Consider the following 20,894-nt stretch of genomic DNA (forward strand, 5'->3'; position numbering starts at 1 on the left):
GGTTGCTTTGTGTCTCTTTGTGTCTCTTTGTGTCTCTTTGTGTCTCTTTGTGGTTGCTTTGTGTCTCTTTGTGGTCTCTTTGTGTCTCTTTGTGTCTCTTTGTGGTTGCTTTGTGTCTCTTTGTGGTCTCTTTGTGTCTCTTTGTGTCTCTTTGTGGTCTCTTTGTGTCTATTTGTGGTTGCTTTGTGTCTCTTTGTGTCTCTTTGTGTCTCTTTGTGGTCTCTTTGTGTCTCTTTGTGGTTGCTTTGTGTCTCTTTGTGTCTCCTTGTGGTTGCCTTGTGTCTCTTTGTGGTCTCTTTGTGTCTCTTTGTGGTCTCTTTGTGTCTCTTTGTTTCTCTTTGTGGTCTCTTTGTGGTCTCTTTGTGTCTCTTTGTGTCTCTTTGTGTCTCTTTGTGGTCTCTTTGTGTCTCTTTGTGTCTCTTTGTGTCTCTTTGTGTCTATTTGTGGTTGCTTTGTGTCTCTTTGTGTCTCTTTGTGTCTCTTTGTGGTCTCTTTGTGTCTCTTTGTGGTTGCTTTGTGTCTCTTTGTGTCTCCTTGTGGTTGCCTTGTGTCTCTTTGTGGTCTCTTTGTGTCTCTTTGTGGTCTCTTTGTGTCTCTTTGTTTCTCTTTGTGGTCTCTTTGTGGTCTCTTTGTGTCTCTTTGTGTCTCTTTGTGTCTCTTTGTGGTCTCTTTGTGTCTCTTTGTGTCGCTTTGTGTCTCTTTTTGGTCTCTTTGTGTCTCTTTGTGTCTCTTTGTGTCTCTTTGTGTCTCTTTGTGTCTCTTTGTGTCTCTTTGTGGTCTCTTTGTGTCTCTTTGTTTCTCTTTGTGGTCTCTTTGTGGTCTCTTTGTGTCTCTTTGTGTCTCTTTGTGTCTCTTTGTGGTCTCTTTGTGTCTCTTTGTGTCGCTTTGTGTCTCTTTTGTGTCTCTTTGTGTCTATTTGTGTCTCTTTGTGGTCTCTTTGTGTCTCTTTGTGTCTCTTTGTGGTTGCTTTGTGTCTCTTTGTGTCTCTTTGTGTCTCTTTGTGGTCTCGTTGTGTCTCTTTGTGGTTGATTTGTGTCTCTTTGTGTCTCTTTGTGTCTCTTTGTGTCTCTATGTGGTTGCTTTGTGTCTCTTTGTGTCTCTTTGTGGTCTCTTTGTGTCTCTTTGTGGTTGATTTGTGTCTCTTTGTGTCTCTTTGTGGTTGCTTTGTGTCTCTTTGTGTCTCTTTGTGTCTCTTTGTGGTCTCTTTGTGGTCTCTTTGTGTCTCTTTGTGTCTCTTTGTGGTCTCTTTGTGTCTCTTTGTGGTCTCTTTGTGTCTCTTTGTGTCTCTTTGTGGTCTCGTTGTGTCTCTTTGTGGTTGATTTGTGTCTCTTTGTGTCTCTTTGTGTCTCTTTGTGTCTCTATGTGGTTGCTTTGTGTCTCTTTGTGTCTCTTTGTGGTCTCTTTGTGGTTGATTTGTGTCTCTTTGTGTCTCTTTGTGTCTCTTTGTGTTTCTTTGTGTCTCTTTGTAGTTGCTTTGTGTCTCTTTGTGGTCTCTTTGTGGTCTCTTTGTGTCTCTTTGTGGTCTCTTTGTGGTCTCTTTGTGTCTCTTTGTGTCTCTTTGTGTCTCTTTGTGGTCTCGTTGTGTCTCTTTGTGGTTGATTTTTGTCTCTTTGTGGTCTCTTTGTGTCTCTTTGTGTCTCTTTGTTTCTCTTTGTGTCTCTTTGTGGTCTCTTTGTGTCTCTTTGTGGTCTCTTTGTGTCTCTTTGTGGTCTCTTTGTGGTCTCTTTGTGTCTCTTTGTGTCTCTTTTTGGTTGCTTTGTGTCTCTTTGTGTCTCTTTGTGGTTGATTTGTGTTTCTTTGTGTCTCTTTGTGGTTGCTTTGTGTCTCTTTGTGTCTCTTCGTGGTCTCTTTGTGTCTCTGTGTGGTCTCTTTGTAGTTGCTTTGTGTCTCTTTGTGGTTGCTTTAAGTTTTTAGTACTTGTTATAGGTCTCTTTGCAGTTGTCTTGCATCTCGGTAGTTTTGTTTTTCCTGTTTTTAGTCACATAGATACTTAACGGTTCATGTCAGTTTGAATAAATTGGTCCAGAGGTACTTTTTCTGATGTGAAGTCCTCAAGGTGAAAGACTTATGAGGTTTTTTCTAGTATTTATCATCCAAAAATAAAAGGTACATGTCTACTCAAAAAGCGTTATCTATGAAATCAGCTGCCAGAGATTTCAGGTCTTCCAAAAACTCCCAGACTTGTTGTTTTTATTCACTTTAAACGTTGGGTGTGTTATTGCCTTTAGAGCTCAGGTAGTGTTTGACAGTGGAGAGATTTAACAGCCGTCCTGAGGACACACGTCATTATTCACTAAGCTGCAGTTAAACAGTAATATTCAGAAGTAAAGTCACTCTAAATCAAAGTAAAAACATCCTACAGCAGCTGTTGTGTTGATGGAGGTAATGACGAGAGAGTATTTATGACAGGACGCTCCATTAAATAGTGTTATTATATAGAAATGGTGGTCATTATCGTTATTTCTGGTATGATTACTACTCATCTCTGGGACCGGTTGTAAACTTTATTTGATTCACAGCATTGAGTTAATTGTTTCTCATGTTCAAGTTGTGTATTGTTTGCGTATCTAACATCCTCTCTCAGTCCTCCGCATGTTTTTTAGTTTCTGTTTATTTGAATTCGACAGATTAATTTATGCAATGACCACATTAGCTTGTCTCAAAACCTTCAGTTGAATATAAACAAAACATTTCAGCGACAGGTTATTGAGGCAGTGTTAAATGAGAAGTCTGTTCAAGCAACGTTTGAGCATCTCCACTGATTATTATATTTTATTTTATTATATCTCTCAGTCATGTCTAATGCCTGTTGTGAAAACAGACTATAACGTTTCGATGTAGGATAATTAGGTCTTTAGAGTCTGCTACACTATACAGCAATATGCCAACAACCCTCTGATTGGTTAAATATTGATATATATATTACCCTTTCAAACACAGTTACAAAGTGCTTCCAAATAAATAAAAAACACACATAAGCCTCCTCTTCCTCCTCCTCCTCCTCCTCCTCCTCCTCCTCCTCCTCCTCCTCCTCCTCCTCAGTGAATCAGTTAACGTACGAAGGTCTGTGCAGAGCGGCTGTGACAGCAGGTGTCTTCCAAACAGCTCAGTGTGTGTCACAGCTGTCAGTCTGCTGGCAGAGACCTGTCCACACTGTCCAGCATCGTTAGGTAGACATGCTTACACACACACACACACACACACACACACACACACACACACACACACACACACACACACACACACACACACACACACACACACACACACACACACACACACACTCAGAAGAAAAGCTTAGCCATATTTCCATGAGCACACACAGATGTGCATAACACCACGTCAAGGTTAGTTAGCGCTGATGAAAATGGATTATCAGGCTGGCAGGGGTCTGACTTGCTTCAGATATTAACTGGTCTCCCTCCTCCTCACCCTCTCCCCCCCCACACCCCCCTCTCTGTCAGGGTTTCCCAGTATCTGTCCTGCTGTCAGCATCCATCGCATCCACACACTGACCACCTGGAGCGCTTCTGCTTTTTGTGTGAAAACCAGATTTTGTTGTTCATAATGTTCCTAGCTAATATGATTACATGTTTTTTTTATAATTCTGTTTTTCATAATGACGTTCTACAGCATGATTAATGTAAGTGCTCTGTGTGTGTGTGTGTGTGTGTGTGTGTGTGTGTTTTTCCCTCTGTGTGTGTTTGTGTGTGTGCAGGTGGCCGAGATGCACGGTGAGCTGATAGAGTTTAATGAGCGCCTGTACCGTTCCCTCATGTCCAAAGACCATCTCATCGTCCAGATGAGACAGGAACTCATTGACCTGAGAGGCCCGGTGAGTTACTGGACACACACACACACACACACACACACACACACACACACACACACACACACACACACACACACACACACACACACACACACACACACACACACACACACACACACACACACACACACACACACACACACACACACACACACACACACACACACCCCCCTCCTGTCACCCTGCTGATTTTCATCTCCTCTTCACCTCACTTTGTTTTGGCGGTGCTCACTTTCTCTGCACGGTCACTGACTGACGATAACGGTTAAGTGCATTTTCCTTGAAGTTCTCATCTGTAAGATCTTTCTGTGTTGCTTGTCAGAGATAATCCCTCAATCGAACAGTGTGTGCTCACGGCTTTCTACTTTTTCTGTTGATGATGTTTGATTTTCTGTACGAGGAGCTTCTTCTGAAACACAGTTGACAATCACCGCCAACAACAACTACCCAGCTTTTTGGATTTATTTTTAAACTAGCTTATTTTGCTTCAAACTTTCAAAGTGGGTCTCTGCAATGACAACAAACACACACACACACACACACACACACACACACACACACACACACACACACACACACACACACACACACACACACACACACACACACACATACACACACACACACACACTCACACACACACACACACACACACACACACGGCCCGTCGACACAGCGGCATGTGTTGAAGCTTGCCGGCGGGGGGGGGCTGAAACTCGACCAACAACCAATCACATTAATCTCCCACCCCAGACACACAAGCAGCGGTTTGATTGGCTAGAGCTTGTACTGGTCTATGATTCGATTGGCTGACGCTTCCGCCGAAGCTTCAAAAGTTGAACATTGCTCAACGCTTCGCTCCCACAATGCAGTTAGGCGAAACGTGACGTCACCCCATTCAAAGTGAAGCTTCAACACCCGCCGCTGTTTGGACGGGCCGTCAGACACAGAGTGAGTGCCAACAGCTGGTCATGCTCAGGAGAGCTTGAAGCAGTGTGGCCACACACACACACACACACACACACACACACACACACACACACACACACACACACACACACACACACACACACACACACACACACACGTTACAGATGAGTGATCGCTGTGTTTGTTATTGCAGTGGTTCCCACATGCTGGATGGAAGTAGCCCTTCATCAACACCAGCACAAAAGCATTTGGCTGAATAATGCAAATGAAACTGTAATCTCACAATAGCTTTTTTAATTCTCCACTGACATACGCATCAATATGGTGAAATAATCAAAGGAACATTTAATTATGCGATTTACATTTTCACTATTTGTACAAGCATATGTTAAAGATGAAAATTAAAAAGCCATGACATTTCGTTGCCAGCTCCCCTTTATGATCAGCTGGTGGGGAATCACTCGCATATTGAACACTGCATATACAGTATGTGTGTGCTTATGTTATATTTGTATTTAAGTTTGTACTGTTTTGTAATCATTGTATTTCTTTCTTTCAAAAAGGGACAATGCACATTCATTAACATGAGCACTTTAGCCCATCATGTATACTCTCTAGAATTAGCCAAATAGTCTATTCATCTGTAGTTAGCGGCAGGTTCATGGTATTTAACAAAAACTAAAACACACAAAAACAATAAAAAGCACATGAGACACAAAGGCAGATACATAAGAACTGATAAAAGCTAGAAAGGCAAATACCATTTGAAAAACAATGGTATAGCCCCTCTCGCGGCTGGAGACAGCATGTGTGATTGTCTCTCTCTTTGTTTTCAACCTTTTTGTATTGTGCAGGTTCCAGGTGATTTAAGCCAGACGTCAGATGACCCCAGCCTGTCAGATTTTGAGACGTAAGAACATTTTTCTTTACTCCCCTGTCCCTCATTCTATCTTTTCCCCACTCCTCCTCCAACCTTGTCTCTTGCATATTGCAAAAGTTACCTCCGAACCATGTGAAACATCTGTTCCCTCTGCATAATTATGTCTCGAAGTTCTTCTTTCTCACCTGTGAACAAAACACTGTCTGATTTCTCACATCATCTGTTCTCCTCTGATCATCAGATTTTGAGGAGATTTACCAGAGTGAGCTTTGATTTGCTGTCGCTGTCCAAGCACACGCACTTGTTGATGTTCACTGTGATGATGATGATGATGATGATGATGATGATGATGATGATGATGATGATGATGACAGAATTGAGGACTGTTTGTTGTTTGTTTTACTCAGGGCTCATCGGGCTCTCATCAACGTTTGGATCCCTTCTGTGTTCCTGCAGGGCCGCGCTGCAAACGCTTACCACGTCTACCAGGTACACTCAGACGCTTTAACGTATATCCTCCGTTCCCCCAGAGAAAACAAGTAAACATTGCTCTACTCCACATTTAGGTATACTTGCTAATGATCAGAGATGGCAAAAGTACACACATCCTTTCCTCAAGTAGAAGTACAGATGCTCGTGTTTGAAAATACTCTGGTGAAAGTAGAAGTACTGACTAAACTTCTTTACTCAAGTCAAAGTAAAGAGGGTTTTGAAATGTACTTCAGTAAAAAGTACCCATAACTAGCATCTGTTTTAAAGAGTACCTGACCTCCCTTTATATTAATAGAACAATAATGTCATTGTTAGCTAATGAATGTTTCCATGGTGACCAACGGCAACATGACAACGTTTTCATTGGTCCCTCTTCTTTAGAGAAGACCAGGAAATGATGGATACACGGATCGTGTTCAAATCAATAGGCACGCAATGACTCTAAATAATAATGATCACGCCACCAAACACACATTCAGACTAAAGGAACCAGCCTGTTTGGAAAATGAGAGAAGTAGAAAGTACAGGTATTTGTGTTCAACATGAGAGAAGTAGAAAGTACAGGTATTTGTGTTCAACATGTGAGAAGTAGAAAGTACAGGTATTTGGGTTCAACATGTAAGAAGTAGAAAGTACAGGTATTTGGGTTCAACATGTAAGAAGTAGAAAGTACAGGTATTTGGGTTCAACATGTAAGAAGTAGAAAGTACAGGTATTTGACTTCAACATGTAAGAAGTAGAAAGTACAGGTATTTGAGTTCAACATGTAAGAAGTAGAAAGTACAGGTATTTGGGTTCAACATGTGAGAAGTAGAAAGTACAGGTATTTGTGTTCAACATGTAAGAAGTAGAAAGTACAGGTATTTGGGTTCAACATGTAAGAAGTAGAAAGTACAGGTATTTGTGTTCAACATGTAAGAAGTAGAAAGTACAGGTATTTGGGTTCAACATGTGAGAAGTAGAAAGTACAGGTATTTGTGTTCAACATGTAAGAAGTAGAAAGTACAGGTATTTGTGTTCAACATGTAAGAAGTAGAAAGTACAGGTATTTGAGTTCAACATGTGAGAAGTAGAAAGTACAGGTATTTGGGTTCAACATGTAAGAAGTAGAAAGTACAGGTATTTGTGTTCAACATGTAAGAAGTAGAAAGTACAGGTATTTGTGTTCAACATGTAAGAAGTAGAAAGTACAGGTATTTGTGTTCAACATGTAAGAAGTAGAAAGTACAGGTATTTGGGTTCAACATGTAAGAAGTAGAAAGTACAGGTATTTGGGTTCAACATGTGAGAAGTAGAAAGTACAGGTATTTGTGTTCAACATGTAAGAAGTAGAAAGTACAGGTATTTGTGTTCAACATGTAAGAAGTAGAAAGTACAGGTATTTGGGTTACAAATGTAAGAAGTCAAATTAACTACTACTTTAAGCTATTTCCCACCTCTGCTACTGATATATGTGAGAACTTTACCCAGAGGAAGCCGATGAAAACAAAGCGTTTTTTGCGATCAATTTGTTCGAGTTGAGCCGAACAACAGAGGGATGGAGTTACAAGTTCATTAAGCCAAAAAGTGAAGGAACAAATGAGCAAGCTCTGGAATAATTAAACATGAGAGTTTGCATTAATACCTCATTATGGGTGTTCATTAGCATTGTTGCATTCAAGCCTTATTTCTCCCACTCAGCTCTGCTCAAGTGGACATGACAAAGACAAACCTCCAGCCATGCTAGCAGAAAGTGATTTTACTCTCTGCTGGTTAGTCGCTACTCTGCTTTGGTCCAGACTGCAATATCTGAACAGAATTCTGATGGATTGCCATAAAATGTGGTGCATATATCAATGGTTTAAATGCCTATGAGTTTGGTGTACTAAGTTCTGACACTCCCTGTAGCGTCACCTGGAGGTCAAAGTTTCCAACCATCTCAATGTCCAGTCGATTTTGGTCATAATTAGGTTTTGGTAGTCTTTGACTTTTCTTCTACCTCCATTGATAATGGGATATTTGTTGTTTGGTGGAATTCCTTTTTTCCTTAATAACTATTATTATTATAACTATTGCATTGCTTTTCTGCAGATGACCAGTGACGTTTTCCAAAGAGTGGCTCAAATATGATTCATTGATTTTATTTAATAAAGCAGTCTCATTGATATTAAGTTCCATTTTCCATGAGAGACCTTAGGACATGTAGCATGTGAGAGTGTGGAAGAGAAACTGCCTATGGAGGGAACACAAGGATTTTAGCCTTTGCAGACCATTTACATGCACACAAATAATAGGGCCTCTTTAATAGAACATATGGTATTCACACCTTAGCACAGCTCCACTTGTGTAAAGCACCTTTGGAAGTGTTGAGGTGTTGGGAAGTGAACTTGAGAGCGGTTTATCAAACTGAATTTCTGCTTCTCGTTGTTTCTGTCAAGCTATGGAGCAAAGTCAACAACAGCCACTCATTCCCTCTGTGGCTGTTTTACTGTGTCTGTCACTTTAACAAGGTTTACACACACACACACACACACACACACACACACACACACACACACACACACACACACACACACACACACACACAGGCACAGGCATTTAGTTCCATGGTTCTGCTTTGTGAGACAGACAGAGAAACACACACTGTGGCACACACACATAGTGATGCAACACATAACAGTCACTCGATGGAATACACAGAGACACATGCACACAGACAAAAGAACACACGCATGCACGCACGCACGCACGCACGCACACACACACACACACACACACACACACACACACACACACACACACACACACACACACACACACACACACACACACACACACAAACTGCTATCTGCTCAGTAGCCAGGAGGTTCAGCCGTAGCGTTAGTGATGGTTTCTATGCGGAGACAGGTGACTCTCCCTCAGCTCTGTCTGATGCTCAGGACTCGGCTCACCTTATACATAATAAATGTAAATTCACAACGCGGTGCTCGAGCTGAGAGCTGTCCGACATATTTTGTATAAGAGTACAGTATCTCCGCGATGGACGGAAGCACGACTATGACAAATGAGTTGCATTGTTTTAATCCCTCCTGTCACATCTTCAAGCCACTTTTAGTGTTTCATTGAAAAGCAGACACTGCATGATGAGTCAAACATCGACCGTCTATAAGAAGTGGATAGCAACTATGATGTCACCCATTGGTTTGTGGATTTCCATTCTTAAGCCTTAATTTGGGCATTTTTGACCACACCATCTTTTTTGTGGTCAATGCCGCCATCTTGGATTGGTGCCCAATGTACTGTCATGGCTTAGTCGATATTGTATTGGCCGAGGGCTTTAATCCAAAATGAAATATACCTTTGTTTACTTTGCAGGTAAGGTAACCCAAATTAAAAAATAAATTAAATATTTTATTGGTTTATATTGATCAAATATCATTTTTATAAAAGAGGCATTCATTCTTATGTATTTGCCTTCACAAGAATGTTAAACAGTGTTATTTCCGTATACCTGGATAAGAAAATCTACTTTGTATTCTGGTAATACCTTTCAGAACAACATTACGTTTTTAAACACTGAACAATGAAAAAGATACTCAAATGAAAGTCTTCTTGAGGGTTCATATAATGCAGGGGTGTCAAACTCAAGGCCCGGGGGCCAAATCCGGCCCGCGACTTCATTTTCTGTGGCCCCACAAGAGCTTGCAAAGAATATAATATCTGTACATGCTACTTTACAGAAGCACGTTGTCCATAAACTACATGTCCCACAATGCATCTCAAATTTGACTTTTTCTCAGAATAGGACTTGAAATATGCCTTTTTTTTCCTCATAAATAGATTTTTTTTTCAAGATGTCAATTCTTTTTTTTCTTCTTCAGAATTTGGCTTTTCTTTTAAAATCAGATTGTGACATTCTCACTGAAGAGACTTGCAATTATTTGCCCCAGACTTCTGCTTTCAGACGTAGTTAACTATGAAGTTATTACCCTATCCGATAATAATTCAAAACAGAGGCAATTATGTAATATAATACATATTCAACATTTATATATGTCTTTTTATATAGTCTTAAAGTTACAACCGGCCCTTTGAGTGCAACCATAATGCTGATGTGGCCCTTGATAAAATTGAGTTTGACATCCCTGATATAATGCCTTATCTCAGAAAACACTACACTTTTCACATGAATTGGAAATGATAACAGTTTGGTTAAACGTATGTGCAGTACATTACAGTGTGCACTTATCTAACTCGCTTCAGGCACCAATCAGCATCCACCTGCAGTTTCCTTCTCTTTGATCGACTCCACCATCGAACGTGAACATTTCCCATGTGATGCTCAGATTTAGCCTCGTTCCTCGCTCTCAGTGAGACTGCTGTCCAGCCCTGGAGCTGCTATAAAGCGCTGCCCATCTGGTGCTTTGGAAACTTCCCTGAGCTATATTTGTCTTAATGGCTCCCTGTGGAAGTGGCTTTTGTTCTTCGACAGGCTAAAGGATGGCCAAGGTTACGGGAGTCATTGTAGTTAAGGTGAGGTTGTTGCTGTGATTTAACACCGATCCAACAGACCATGAGAGTATCACGAAAAGAAGGAAAGGGTCTCTTTTCAAATACCCTCCAGCCGGTGCATATGAACTTTCTCCATGTTTTTCTCATTTTCTTACTCTCCCACACCCACGCATATGCTTTCAAAATTGAACCAACGATGAGAGCAATGAGCCGAAGCCGAGGCTAGAGAGGGTTTTGGGAGAGCAAATGAGATTTCAGAAGCAGGAGATTTCAGGCAGGTCAAAGTAACCTTGTGGTTACATATTTTAAATAACAACCAATAAACCCTTTCAAATCATTGTCCAAAACAGAAAACAGACATTTACCCACACCACTACCACCTAAGAGAGGTAACTGTATTCAATTACATTAAATACATAAGTAATCAGATTACTGTTATTCAAAAAAGAATAGAGATTACTAGCACACTGATCAACTGAAACGTTGACTTTAATTAAATGTATTATATGCTTTTGCTTAAACAGCATTTGTAAAGTATTATCGTTTCTACATTTTTTATATGAAATATCTTAGTTTCTTCTTTTCCAAGGTCGCACTGTTACACACACATCTTATTGTTATTTATTTTCTCTTGTATCTATTTGCATTGCATTTTTAAAAGTAACCCTCCCAACCCTGCCCTTAATGTCTGCTTTAGGAGCTAGGAATGGGAACGTCAGTTGGTCTTCAATTTGGTCTATACTGAAATATCAGACTGTACTGTACAACCAGCGAAGCCCCTAGTAGACCCCCCTCCCCTACACACACCACAACACAGACTATATCACCCCTTGCTGCTAAATACCAAACAACTATGTGCAATATGTGCTATATATGCAATATGCCGTTAATAACTGTATAATTTATATCTGGCTGCTAAATCCTAAGAACCGTTACAAGGTGTGTTTTTTTGCATTTTGTAAATTGTGTAACTTTTGGCACAGTGGTTAGAGCGTTGATCATCAGATCAAGGGGCGTTGGTCCGTTGTGTCCTTGGGCAAGACACTCTATACCGCATTTGCGTATGTCTAATATGTGTAATGTGTAATTGTAGAGCGATTTGAGCACCTGTAAAAGTGCTTTAATTAAAATGTAATGCATTATTATTATTATTATTATTATTATTATTATTATTATTATTATTATTATTATCATTATTATTGTTATTTTAATTATTGTATACCTGGCTGCTAAATCCTAAGAACTGTTACAGGATTTGTATTTTGAAAAGTATTTTTTTTTTACTTTCTTTTAAAAAAAATATTTTGTATTATATCACAACTTAGTACTTTTTTTAACATATGTAACATTAAGCTGTCTGTGGCTATTTCCTGCTGTAACGAGGTCAATGTTTACACTTTATTAATCCAAAAGTAACGGAAAAATATCAGGTCTATTACTCAGATTACGTTACTGATTACATTTTTTGACATGTAACTAGTTATTGTAACGGATTACATTTTTAAAGTTACCCTCCCATCCCTGGCCTTAATGTCTGCTTCCTACTTCCCTCTCTTTCCCTCCTGCCAGATTGCACGCCATAATGGCACCGCTATCACTGCTTGTACTCCATTTCCTCTCTTTGCATTTCTTCAGAGCCACTTTCCTCTCCCAGCTTTTCTGAAATGACTTCCATCAGAAGTACGGCTGCTGGGATGGCTGACGTGAGACAGACAGATATGGAGAGTGAGAGACTGATGGATGGGCTCCATTATCAGGCGGCTTTTGCCCTTTGTGTCACTCCGAGCCTCTGTACCTCTTCTCCCCTTCTGAACTCATCGTGAGAGCATTATATCGGCCGTGGCAAATCAGTGCCTCCCTCCCACACAAACGCCAACAATAGAGGCTATCACTGGAGGAGGTAAAGAAGCATCCATTGCACCGCCAACAAACACAAGCACTCGTTTGGTGCTGCCAGGACGGTCTGTGTTTTCATTACCTGTGATTTAGGACTGGCTTTGTGCTCGTGAAAGAGCATCAGTCAGAGGATGAGGAGGGGGGGGGGGGGGGGGGGGGGGGGGGGGGGTGGGGTGGGGGGTGTGTGTGTGTGTGTGTGTGTGTGTGTGTGTGTGTGTGTGTGTGTGTGTGTGTGTGTGTGTGTGTGTGTGTGTGTGTGTGTGTGTGTGTGTTGCAAATAAAATCCATGACATTATGATATCTAGATTGGAAGGGCGGCCAAAATGGACACAAGAAAAGACAGTCCATAAACCAAAGAATATGATCCATCAAATGGGAGATAAACGGGCCCATGATTTGGTAAGGTCACACTGAAGTCAATCGTGTGGGTGGGTGTGTGGGTGGGTGTGTGTGGGTGTGGGGGGGTGTGTGTGTGGCCACAATAGCATTGGTTGAAATTTGCTGCAATCAAACAAACTATCAAATCACATTCACTTCTCAGCCCTGTAAGGCCCCCGGTTGTCATTGTACAACAATTGGCACATCCCAACCACCAGATGTTGACTTTTCAAATCTGTTATCGTTCATCCATCGTATTTCAGAAGAGCAGCGTGTGCCAATGAAGTCCGTGAAAGTTCTTAGTTAGTGTCTGAAGTTCGGAGGCTCTTCTCCTTCATCCTGATATTTGGCTCAAGGTGTTTTACATTTGTCTCGTCAGACAGTGAAGGGCACCCCCGCTGAGAGGCTGCCGCTGCGCTGCTGTCTGACGGGAGTTTTCAGGTCGTTGATTACTCGGTGTCATACCTGTGGAGTTACAGCAGCGGGGGGGAAACACAATTTGTACTTTAACTGACACCGTCAAAGCTATGATAAAGTTCTGTTTGCTAACAAAGAAGAAACCCAGTTAATTTTGATTATGGATTGACTTATCTGTAGTTGTGCATTCTATTATACCGTCTTTGAATAAATTCACAAGTTGCGTGAAGTTTGATCTCCTGCTAAATGCTGATTTAAGGCGTCAATAACAAGTGATATCTTCACTGCTTAGTTTACACAAGAAGAGGGAAAACTGCTATATTATTAAGAGCTTTTAAAGGCTTGATAATAACACACACATGTACCCTCCCCCCTCTGAATTATGACGTATATTTCAGATTTTTTTAAATGCAAAAAAGAGTGATTTTCAAATACAAATAGACGAGTATGCCTTTGCTATTGTTAAGTCCTTTGTGTCAGATTCAAGGTCATGAATGCACCTGCAGGCAGAGTTAGTTTTATAGTAATCTTTTGTTCCTACAAACTCTAGAACAAAACAAGAGTTGGTGTTTGTTGGAACAGGGTTTTAATGAGCATTTCTTTGTTTCTGTTGAGTTTGAATAAAGTGCGTGAGACGATGATTACGGCCCGTCTACACAGCAGCGTTAAAAAAATCTTCCAACGCTTCTCTGCCCATTGACTTTGAATGGGGTGACGTCACTTTGCCTCGCTTTTCGCCGAACCGCATTGTGGGGAAACAAAGCGAAGATTTCCAGGATTTCCAGGATTCAAAAGTTGAGCAATGTTCAACTTTTGAAGCTGAGCTGGAAGCGTCAGCCAATCAAATCCCGTTTATGTAAATCTGACAGTACAAGCGCTAGCCAATCAAATCGCGTGCAAGCTGGGAGAGACATACCACAGTTCATTTCCTCATATTCCAAACGAGAAATTACGGTAGCAAATCACCCGGTTCTTTACGACCAGAACTATTTACCGGGATACGAACCGGAGGAACCAGGCATGGAGGGAGGTGGTAGGTTTTCGCCTGTTTGGGGAGTTTATATATATATATATTGCTCGCATAAAATCCCCGTTTTTTTTTGCTTTGTATGCCGGGGGCGGGACATTCATGTGATTGGTTGTTGGTCGCGTTGCTTGCAAAAAATCCCCAAGCTTTCAGACACGCCCACCTCCAAGATTTTCAAGATTTTTCCAAAGCCGCTGTGTGGACGGGCCGTTAGGAAGTACAGTTACTATTGTCTGACTGGAGTTTTTCAGTTTGAGTATAACTTATTAAATGGATGTTTTCTCCATTAATACATTGTAATATTTGCCCAAATCCAAGTTCTTTTTAATTATGATATATTATTTTTAACCTGCATCACAAAGACTTGTGCCAAAGAAGTGGAAACATTAGCATATGTTGGACGTCAATTGGATTTTTAGCTGATAAATACTATCATTCCTGCTACTGAGTAATTGTTTTGGGAATAAATGCAGATTTTTAACCTTTCTCTCGTAAAACAAAAGCCAAATGTAACAGTTTGTTTCTGCCTGTGGAAAAGAGGCTACACATACACACTGCTAACATGCCAGTGATGTAGTGGCCTCATGAAGTGGAAAGAAAAAAGTCACCTTGATCTTTTCCTCCTTAATGACTCGGCTGGCGACAGATCCAAATGTTATTTAAGAGTTTTGGTCCAACAAACTCATCGTGTTCGCTGCTCCTTTCACGGGTTTATCCGCTCATCATCATCATCATCATCCATCTCTCTAACCTTGCTACTTTCCTCTCCTTTTCTTCATTCACCCTTGTTCCTTTTTTATCAATCAGTCTTTCCTCTTTTCACCCAATTTTCTTCTTTGTGCTCTCTGCCATTTGTTCCAATCTACTCCTAATTATGTTCCATTCTTGGACAGGTTGGGAGGGTGTAGTTGCTTTAAGAGGATGAGTTCCAGGGCAAAAAGTGCTGATTGACAATAATAAATCACACATATTTTGAGAAATGTAACTGTGTGTTGTTCTGTAAAGGCTGAGGTGCTGATAGACTAAGGAGCGGGACATCTCTAAGCAGTTGACTAGGGATGTAACGATACCAAAAACTCACGGTACGATGATATCGCGATACGTTTAAAAAAAAAAATGTAACTTGAATTTTTTTCCCTTTATTAAATAATAAATCTGATTTGTACAGCATTTTAGTAGGATAGTAGTATTTTAAAGTGTCAACAATATAATAATCAGACCCTGCAATAGAATAAATCAAGTTTCACTTTAGTTTTTCAAGTAACTCAACTCTAACTCACTCCCTCAGCATCATCAAGGTCATCTTTTAGGAATATGAGCATGTCCACATTTCCAGTTAGAAGCTGGGATGTCTGGGCGTTTACAATATCCCGCGCTGTGGAAAAAACTCTCTTGCTTGGTACTGATGTTGACAGAGAGATATGCTTTGGCCATGGGTGACAGCAGTGGGTCAAACTGTGCATTGTCTCTACACCACTTCAAAAACAATACAGTTGTTGCCAAGAAGGTGAGGCTTATTGACAGGGCCAGATATAAATATACTGTTGGTACTTGTCAATGTCTCTAGGTATGTACATGTAGCCCTGTAGATACCATGTCCTTTTGTGTTGTCTGTTGTTTTATGTTCATGTTGTAACCTACTTGCTGCCATGTTGGACAGGTCTCCCTTAAAAAAGAGATTGATGATCTCAATGGGACCATCTAGTAGAATAAAGCTTTAAAAGAAAAAAATTTAAAAAAATCGCGGTGCATTTTTTTTTTCAGTCTCACGGCGGTATGGAGACATTTATTAACCGCGATATTCGATATATCGTTACATCCCTACAGTTGACCAATCACAACAGAGCCGGCCAGCTAACCAATCAGAGCAGACTGGGCTCTGGTTTCAGACAGAGGGTGAAAAGAGGTGCTGCAGCACAGGCAGTACGAGAAAAATAAAGAGCTTTTTGAACTTTAAAGCATGGAGACATGTAGAGACACTTCATACTGATATACACCTGAACACCAGCAGGAGAGGACTCTTTAAAGTAGAGACACTACATACTGATATACACCTGAACATCAGCAGGAGAGGACTCTTTAAAGTAGAGACACTACATACTGATATACACCTGAACATCAGCAGGAGAGGACTCTTTAAAGTAGAGACATTTTATACTGATATACACCTGAACATCAGCAGGAGAGGACTCTTTAAAGTAGAGACACTACATACTGATATACACCTGAACATCAGCAGGAGAGGACTCTTTAAAGTAGAGACACTACATACTGATATACACCTGAACATCAGCAGGAGAGGACTCTTTAAAGTAGAGACACTACATACTGATATACACCTGAACATCAGCAGGAGAGGACTCTTTAAAGTAGATACACTGCATACTGATATACACCTGAACATCAGCAGGAGAGGACTCTTTAAAGTAGATACACTACATACTGACATACACCTGAACATCAGCTGGAGAGGACTCTTTAAAGTAGAGACACTACATACTGATATACACCTGGACATCAGCAGGAGAGGACTCTTTAAAGTAGAGACACTACATACTGATATACACCTGAACATCAGCTGGAGAGGACTCTTTAAAGTAGAGACACTACAGACTGATATATTACCTGAAAATTAGCAAAGTATTTCCCCTTTAAGAACTGTTTACTACAAAGAGCTGTTTTGTCCATTAATGCACGCCAAAAAAAGACATTTAAGTATTAATCCCTTACGCAATGCAGAGTAAATAAAGAGTGTAAATGTAGAAATAGCAGCATGGCAATCTTGAAAACCAGCCCCTCTGATCCACTCACCATCTGTTTTATATATGCATTGAGAGACGTGTGTGCATATATTCCAAATGAGCACTTCTATTTGATCAGTAAAAAGTTAAGCGTTTAATTTCCACATAAAGTCAGAAGCTAACTGCAAAATTCTCACAGGTTTTAATTATGCAAATAAGACCATAAAATGTCTTTGTAACTCTCCACATTATTTCCCTCTATATGCCCTTCAAACTTCATCTCTATTTCTATAGAACTGAACGGCATCAAGAGGCAGGTTCAAATGTGCTCCGGGGTTCTCTGCATTTTTAAAAAGTATTATCTTTTCTGCATATGCTTGACTTCATGCATAGTCCATTACCTTTAAATGTAGCTGTTTGCATACTGGGAGATCAGAAAAAAATCATAGAAGGTCCCAATTAATAGCAGTTACATAAAACCATCTTCCCTGTGCCTCCCAAAGCCTTTAATATGCACCGTATGAAACCACATAAATCAGTCACTCAATGAATAATTGAGACGTCCTCGTTGACACTCTTTCCGATGTGCCTGCAACGGACTGCCGCCCATCCCGGGGAAAATACAATATGGGAAATGTGTTAGCACCTTTAATTTCTATATTAGCCATTGGGTATGGTCGGGGTTAGCCGCGGACACTTCTGGAAGCTTTACTTCAGTGTGAGTGGCTCTGATAGCCAGCGCTCAGACGCATTGTGATGGGCTGCTTTAGCTATGCAGATGAGATAATACATCCATGTATATTCATCTGAACTAGTGCGGGGAGTGTGTGTTGCATTCAAAGACGGATAGATGTTCGGTTTTTAATGCTGATTATCTTGTGTGTTGGAATCTGAGTGTGTGAGCGGCGTGTGAGTGATTATGGTTATGATAATGGCTGGTTGGTGACAGAAAGAGATAAGTATTACGTTGATGACGTTAATGATGAATGTTTTATGATGATGATGATAATTACAATCGTTGTCTTGGTCTTACATCCATCAGTCATAGATTAAAAACCCTCGGGATGAGGCTGCTTTCACTGACACGCTGCAGAGCCAGAACCGTATCCACTTCAGCGTCATTTACATTCGATTTCCATTTTAAGGCACTTAAGTCAGTGCTCTTATCCAGAGCGATTCACAGTGGGGAGGTTGTGCTTCAGTGATAAGAGCCACTTAAACAAGATGCTTAGCTGTTGATGGACATGTGGTGGAAATTGCTAAGTTTAAAACTGTGACGTTATGGCTGGAGGGGGACGACGCAATAAGAGGCTGGATATTATCATGCTATACAATCCGATATACCTGCAATGTCAAGTCAAGTTAAGGTGACAAAAATGATACAATTTATGAATAAAAACACAATCAATCAAATCAATTTTGTTTATATAGCCCAATATAAAAAATATATATGTACAGCATAGACCCTATTAGTGGAGAAGGATACAATTCCCCAACAATATAAGGCAACGTGGGAGATATATGGAAAATGGAAAACTTTTATAGGGACATTTAGACAGACAGTATGAGAAGAAAGTGTTTTTTGGACATCACAGCATTAGAAACCCAATATAAAAGTATGAACCTGAAAATAGGCAGTCGTATCTCCTATAGAAATTCTGAAATACAACTGCTTTTATACGCGCTAAAACCAATATATCTGTGATAGCTTACTGTTTACTGGCCTGGAGACACAGTTGTACACACACATTGCTCGAACAGCACAACAAAAGCCTATCAACTGACCACAAAGACTGTAACCCATTCATAAAAAATAAATAATGTGTTATTGGAATTTGAAACCTCTTATAGATGTTAACATAATTGTATGCGCCTATTAATGTTTTGATATAAATCCCTGAATTCATAAATGGCCCATAATGTGTAGTAATGGCATCTATGTTAAGTGGATTTTTGAATGTACTTAATGCATCAAACGTATGCTCTGAGTTGTGGTGTTGCTTCTCTGCTGATGGTCTCTTTCATGTGGCATCAACATCTTTACCCGCACATCATCTAAATGTGAACCTTGATAAACCCCTCTTTTGAAGGCGTCTCTGAGGTGAAGCCCTGCCGTGTGGCTTCATCAGCGCGCTGCCCTCCAATAAAAACTTCAAAGGCGTCATGTCTGCAGGAGGGAATGGGATGTGAGAGGTGAAGCTCGCTTGGGCCCTCAGGAAGCGTCTGGTGATGGAGTTGTCCCTTTGAGGGAGTGAGAGTGAGATGATCTCTGCTTTAGCCTCCAGACGTGTGATTAGATTTCGGGCTGCAGCGTCATTTTTCAGTCTGCCTTCTGACTTCCCCTCTCTGCTCCCAATGCTCCCTCTCCCTGTTACTCCGCTAACGCTACAGAGTAACGCTACAGAGTAACGCTACAGAGTAAAGCTACAGAGTAACGCTACAGAGTAACGCTACAGAGTAACGCTACAGAGTAAGGATACAAGGTAAGGATACAAAGTAAGGATACAAAGTAAGGATACAGAGTAAGGATACAGAGTAAGGATACAAAGTAAGGATACAAAGTAAGGATATAAAGTAACGCTACAGAGTAAGGATACAAAGTAAGGATACAAAGTAAGGATACAGAGTAAGGCTACAAAGTAAGGATACAGAGTAAGGCTACAAAGTAAGGATACAGAGTAAGGCTACAGAGTAAGGATACAGAGTAAGGATACAAAGTAAGGATACAAAGTAACGCTACAAAGTAACGCTACAAGGTAACGCTACAAGGTAACGCTACAAGGTAACGATACAAGGTAACGCTACAAAGTAACGCTACAAGGTAACGCTACAAGGTAACGCCACAAGGTAACGCTACAAGGTAACGCTACAAGGTAACGCTACAAAGTAACGCTACAAGGTAACGCTACAAGGTAACGCTACAAGGTAACGCTACAAAGTAACGCTACAAGGTGACGCTACAAGGTGACGCTACAAGGTGACGCTACAAGGTGACGCTACAAGGTGACGCTACAAAGTAACGATACAAGGTAACGCTACAAAGTAACGCTACAAGGTAACGCTACAAGGTAACGCTACAAGGTAACGCTACAAAGTAACGCTACAAGGTCACGCTACAAGGTCACGCTACAAGGTAACGCTACAAAGTAACGCTACAAAGTAACGCTACAAGGTAACGCTACAAGGTAACGCTACAAGGTAACGCTACAAGGTAACGCTACAAAGTAACGCTACAAGGTGACGCTACAAGGTGACGCTACAAAGTAACGCTACAAAGTAACGCTACAAGGTAACGCTACAAGGTAACGCTACAAAGTAACGCTACAAAGTAACGCTACAAGGTAACGCTACAAGGTAACGCTACAAGGTAACGCTACAAGGTAACGCTACAAAGTAACGCTACAAAGTAACGCTACAAGGTAACGCTACAAGTTAACGCTACAGAGTAACGGAGCGTCCACACAGCAGCGTGCGTTGACGCTTGGCGTGTCTGAAGCTCGGGGAGTCAACGCGAGCAACGCGACCAACAACCAATCACATGAATCTCCTGCCCCCTACATACAAAGCAAAAAACATTCCATGCTAGCTATATATACTGTCTATGCCTGCTAGCTGTCCATTCAATATTAAAACGAGGTACACTGGATATAAACTCCCCCAACAGGCGAAAACCTACCAGTTTCACCCACTATCTCTACCCCCTCCCTCCATGCCTGGCTCCTCCGGTTTGTATCCCGGTAGACGAACAGAGACTGATCATAGAGCACCGGGTGATTCACTACGGCAATGATTATTTTCTCCTCCATTTTA

General features: G+C 40.9%; 1 protein-coding gene across 1 annotated transcript in view; it reads left to right on the plus strand.

Moving 5' to 3' along the window:
- snx29 (sorting nexin 29) overlaps positions 1 to 20,894 on the plus strand; it is a 106,570-nt gene that overhangs the window by 41,823 nt on the left and 43,853 nt on the right. Inside the window, exons 3-5 of the mRNA XM_079658816.1 lie at positions 3,719 to 3,835; positions 5,617 to 5,672; positions 6,050 to 6,131. Of these exons, the coding sequence (XP_079514942.1) occupies positions 3,719 to 3,835; positions 5,617 to 5,672; positions 6,050 to 6,131 (255 nt within the window). The remainder of the gene's footprint in view (positions 1 to 3,718; positions 3,836 to 5,616; positions 5,673 to 6,049; positions 6,132 to 20,894) is intronic.

Source organism: Notothenia rossii, assembly GCF_949606895.1.
Source record: "Notothenia rossii genome assembly, chromosome: 11".
NCBI lineage: Eukaryota > Metazoa > Chordata > Actinopteri > Perciformes > Nototheniidae > Notothenia > Notothenia rossii.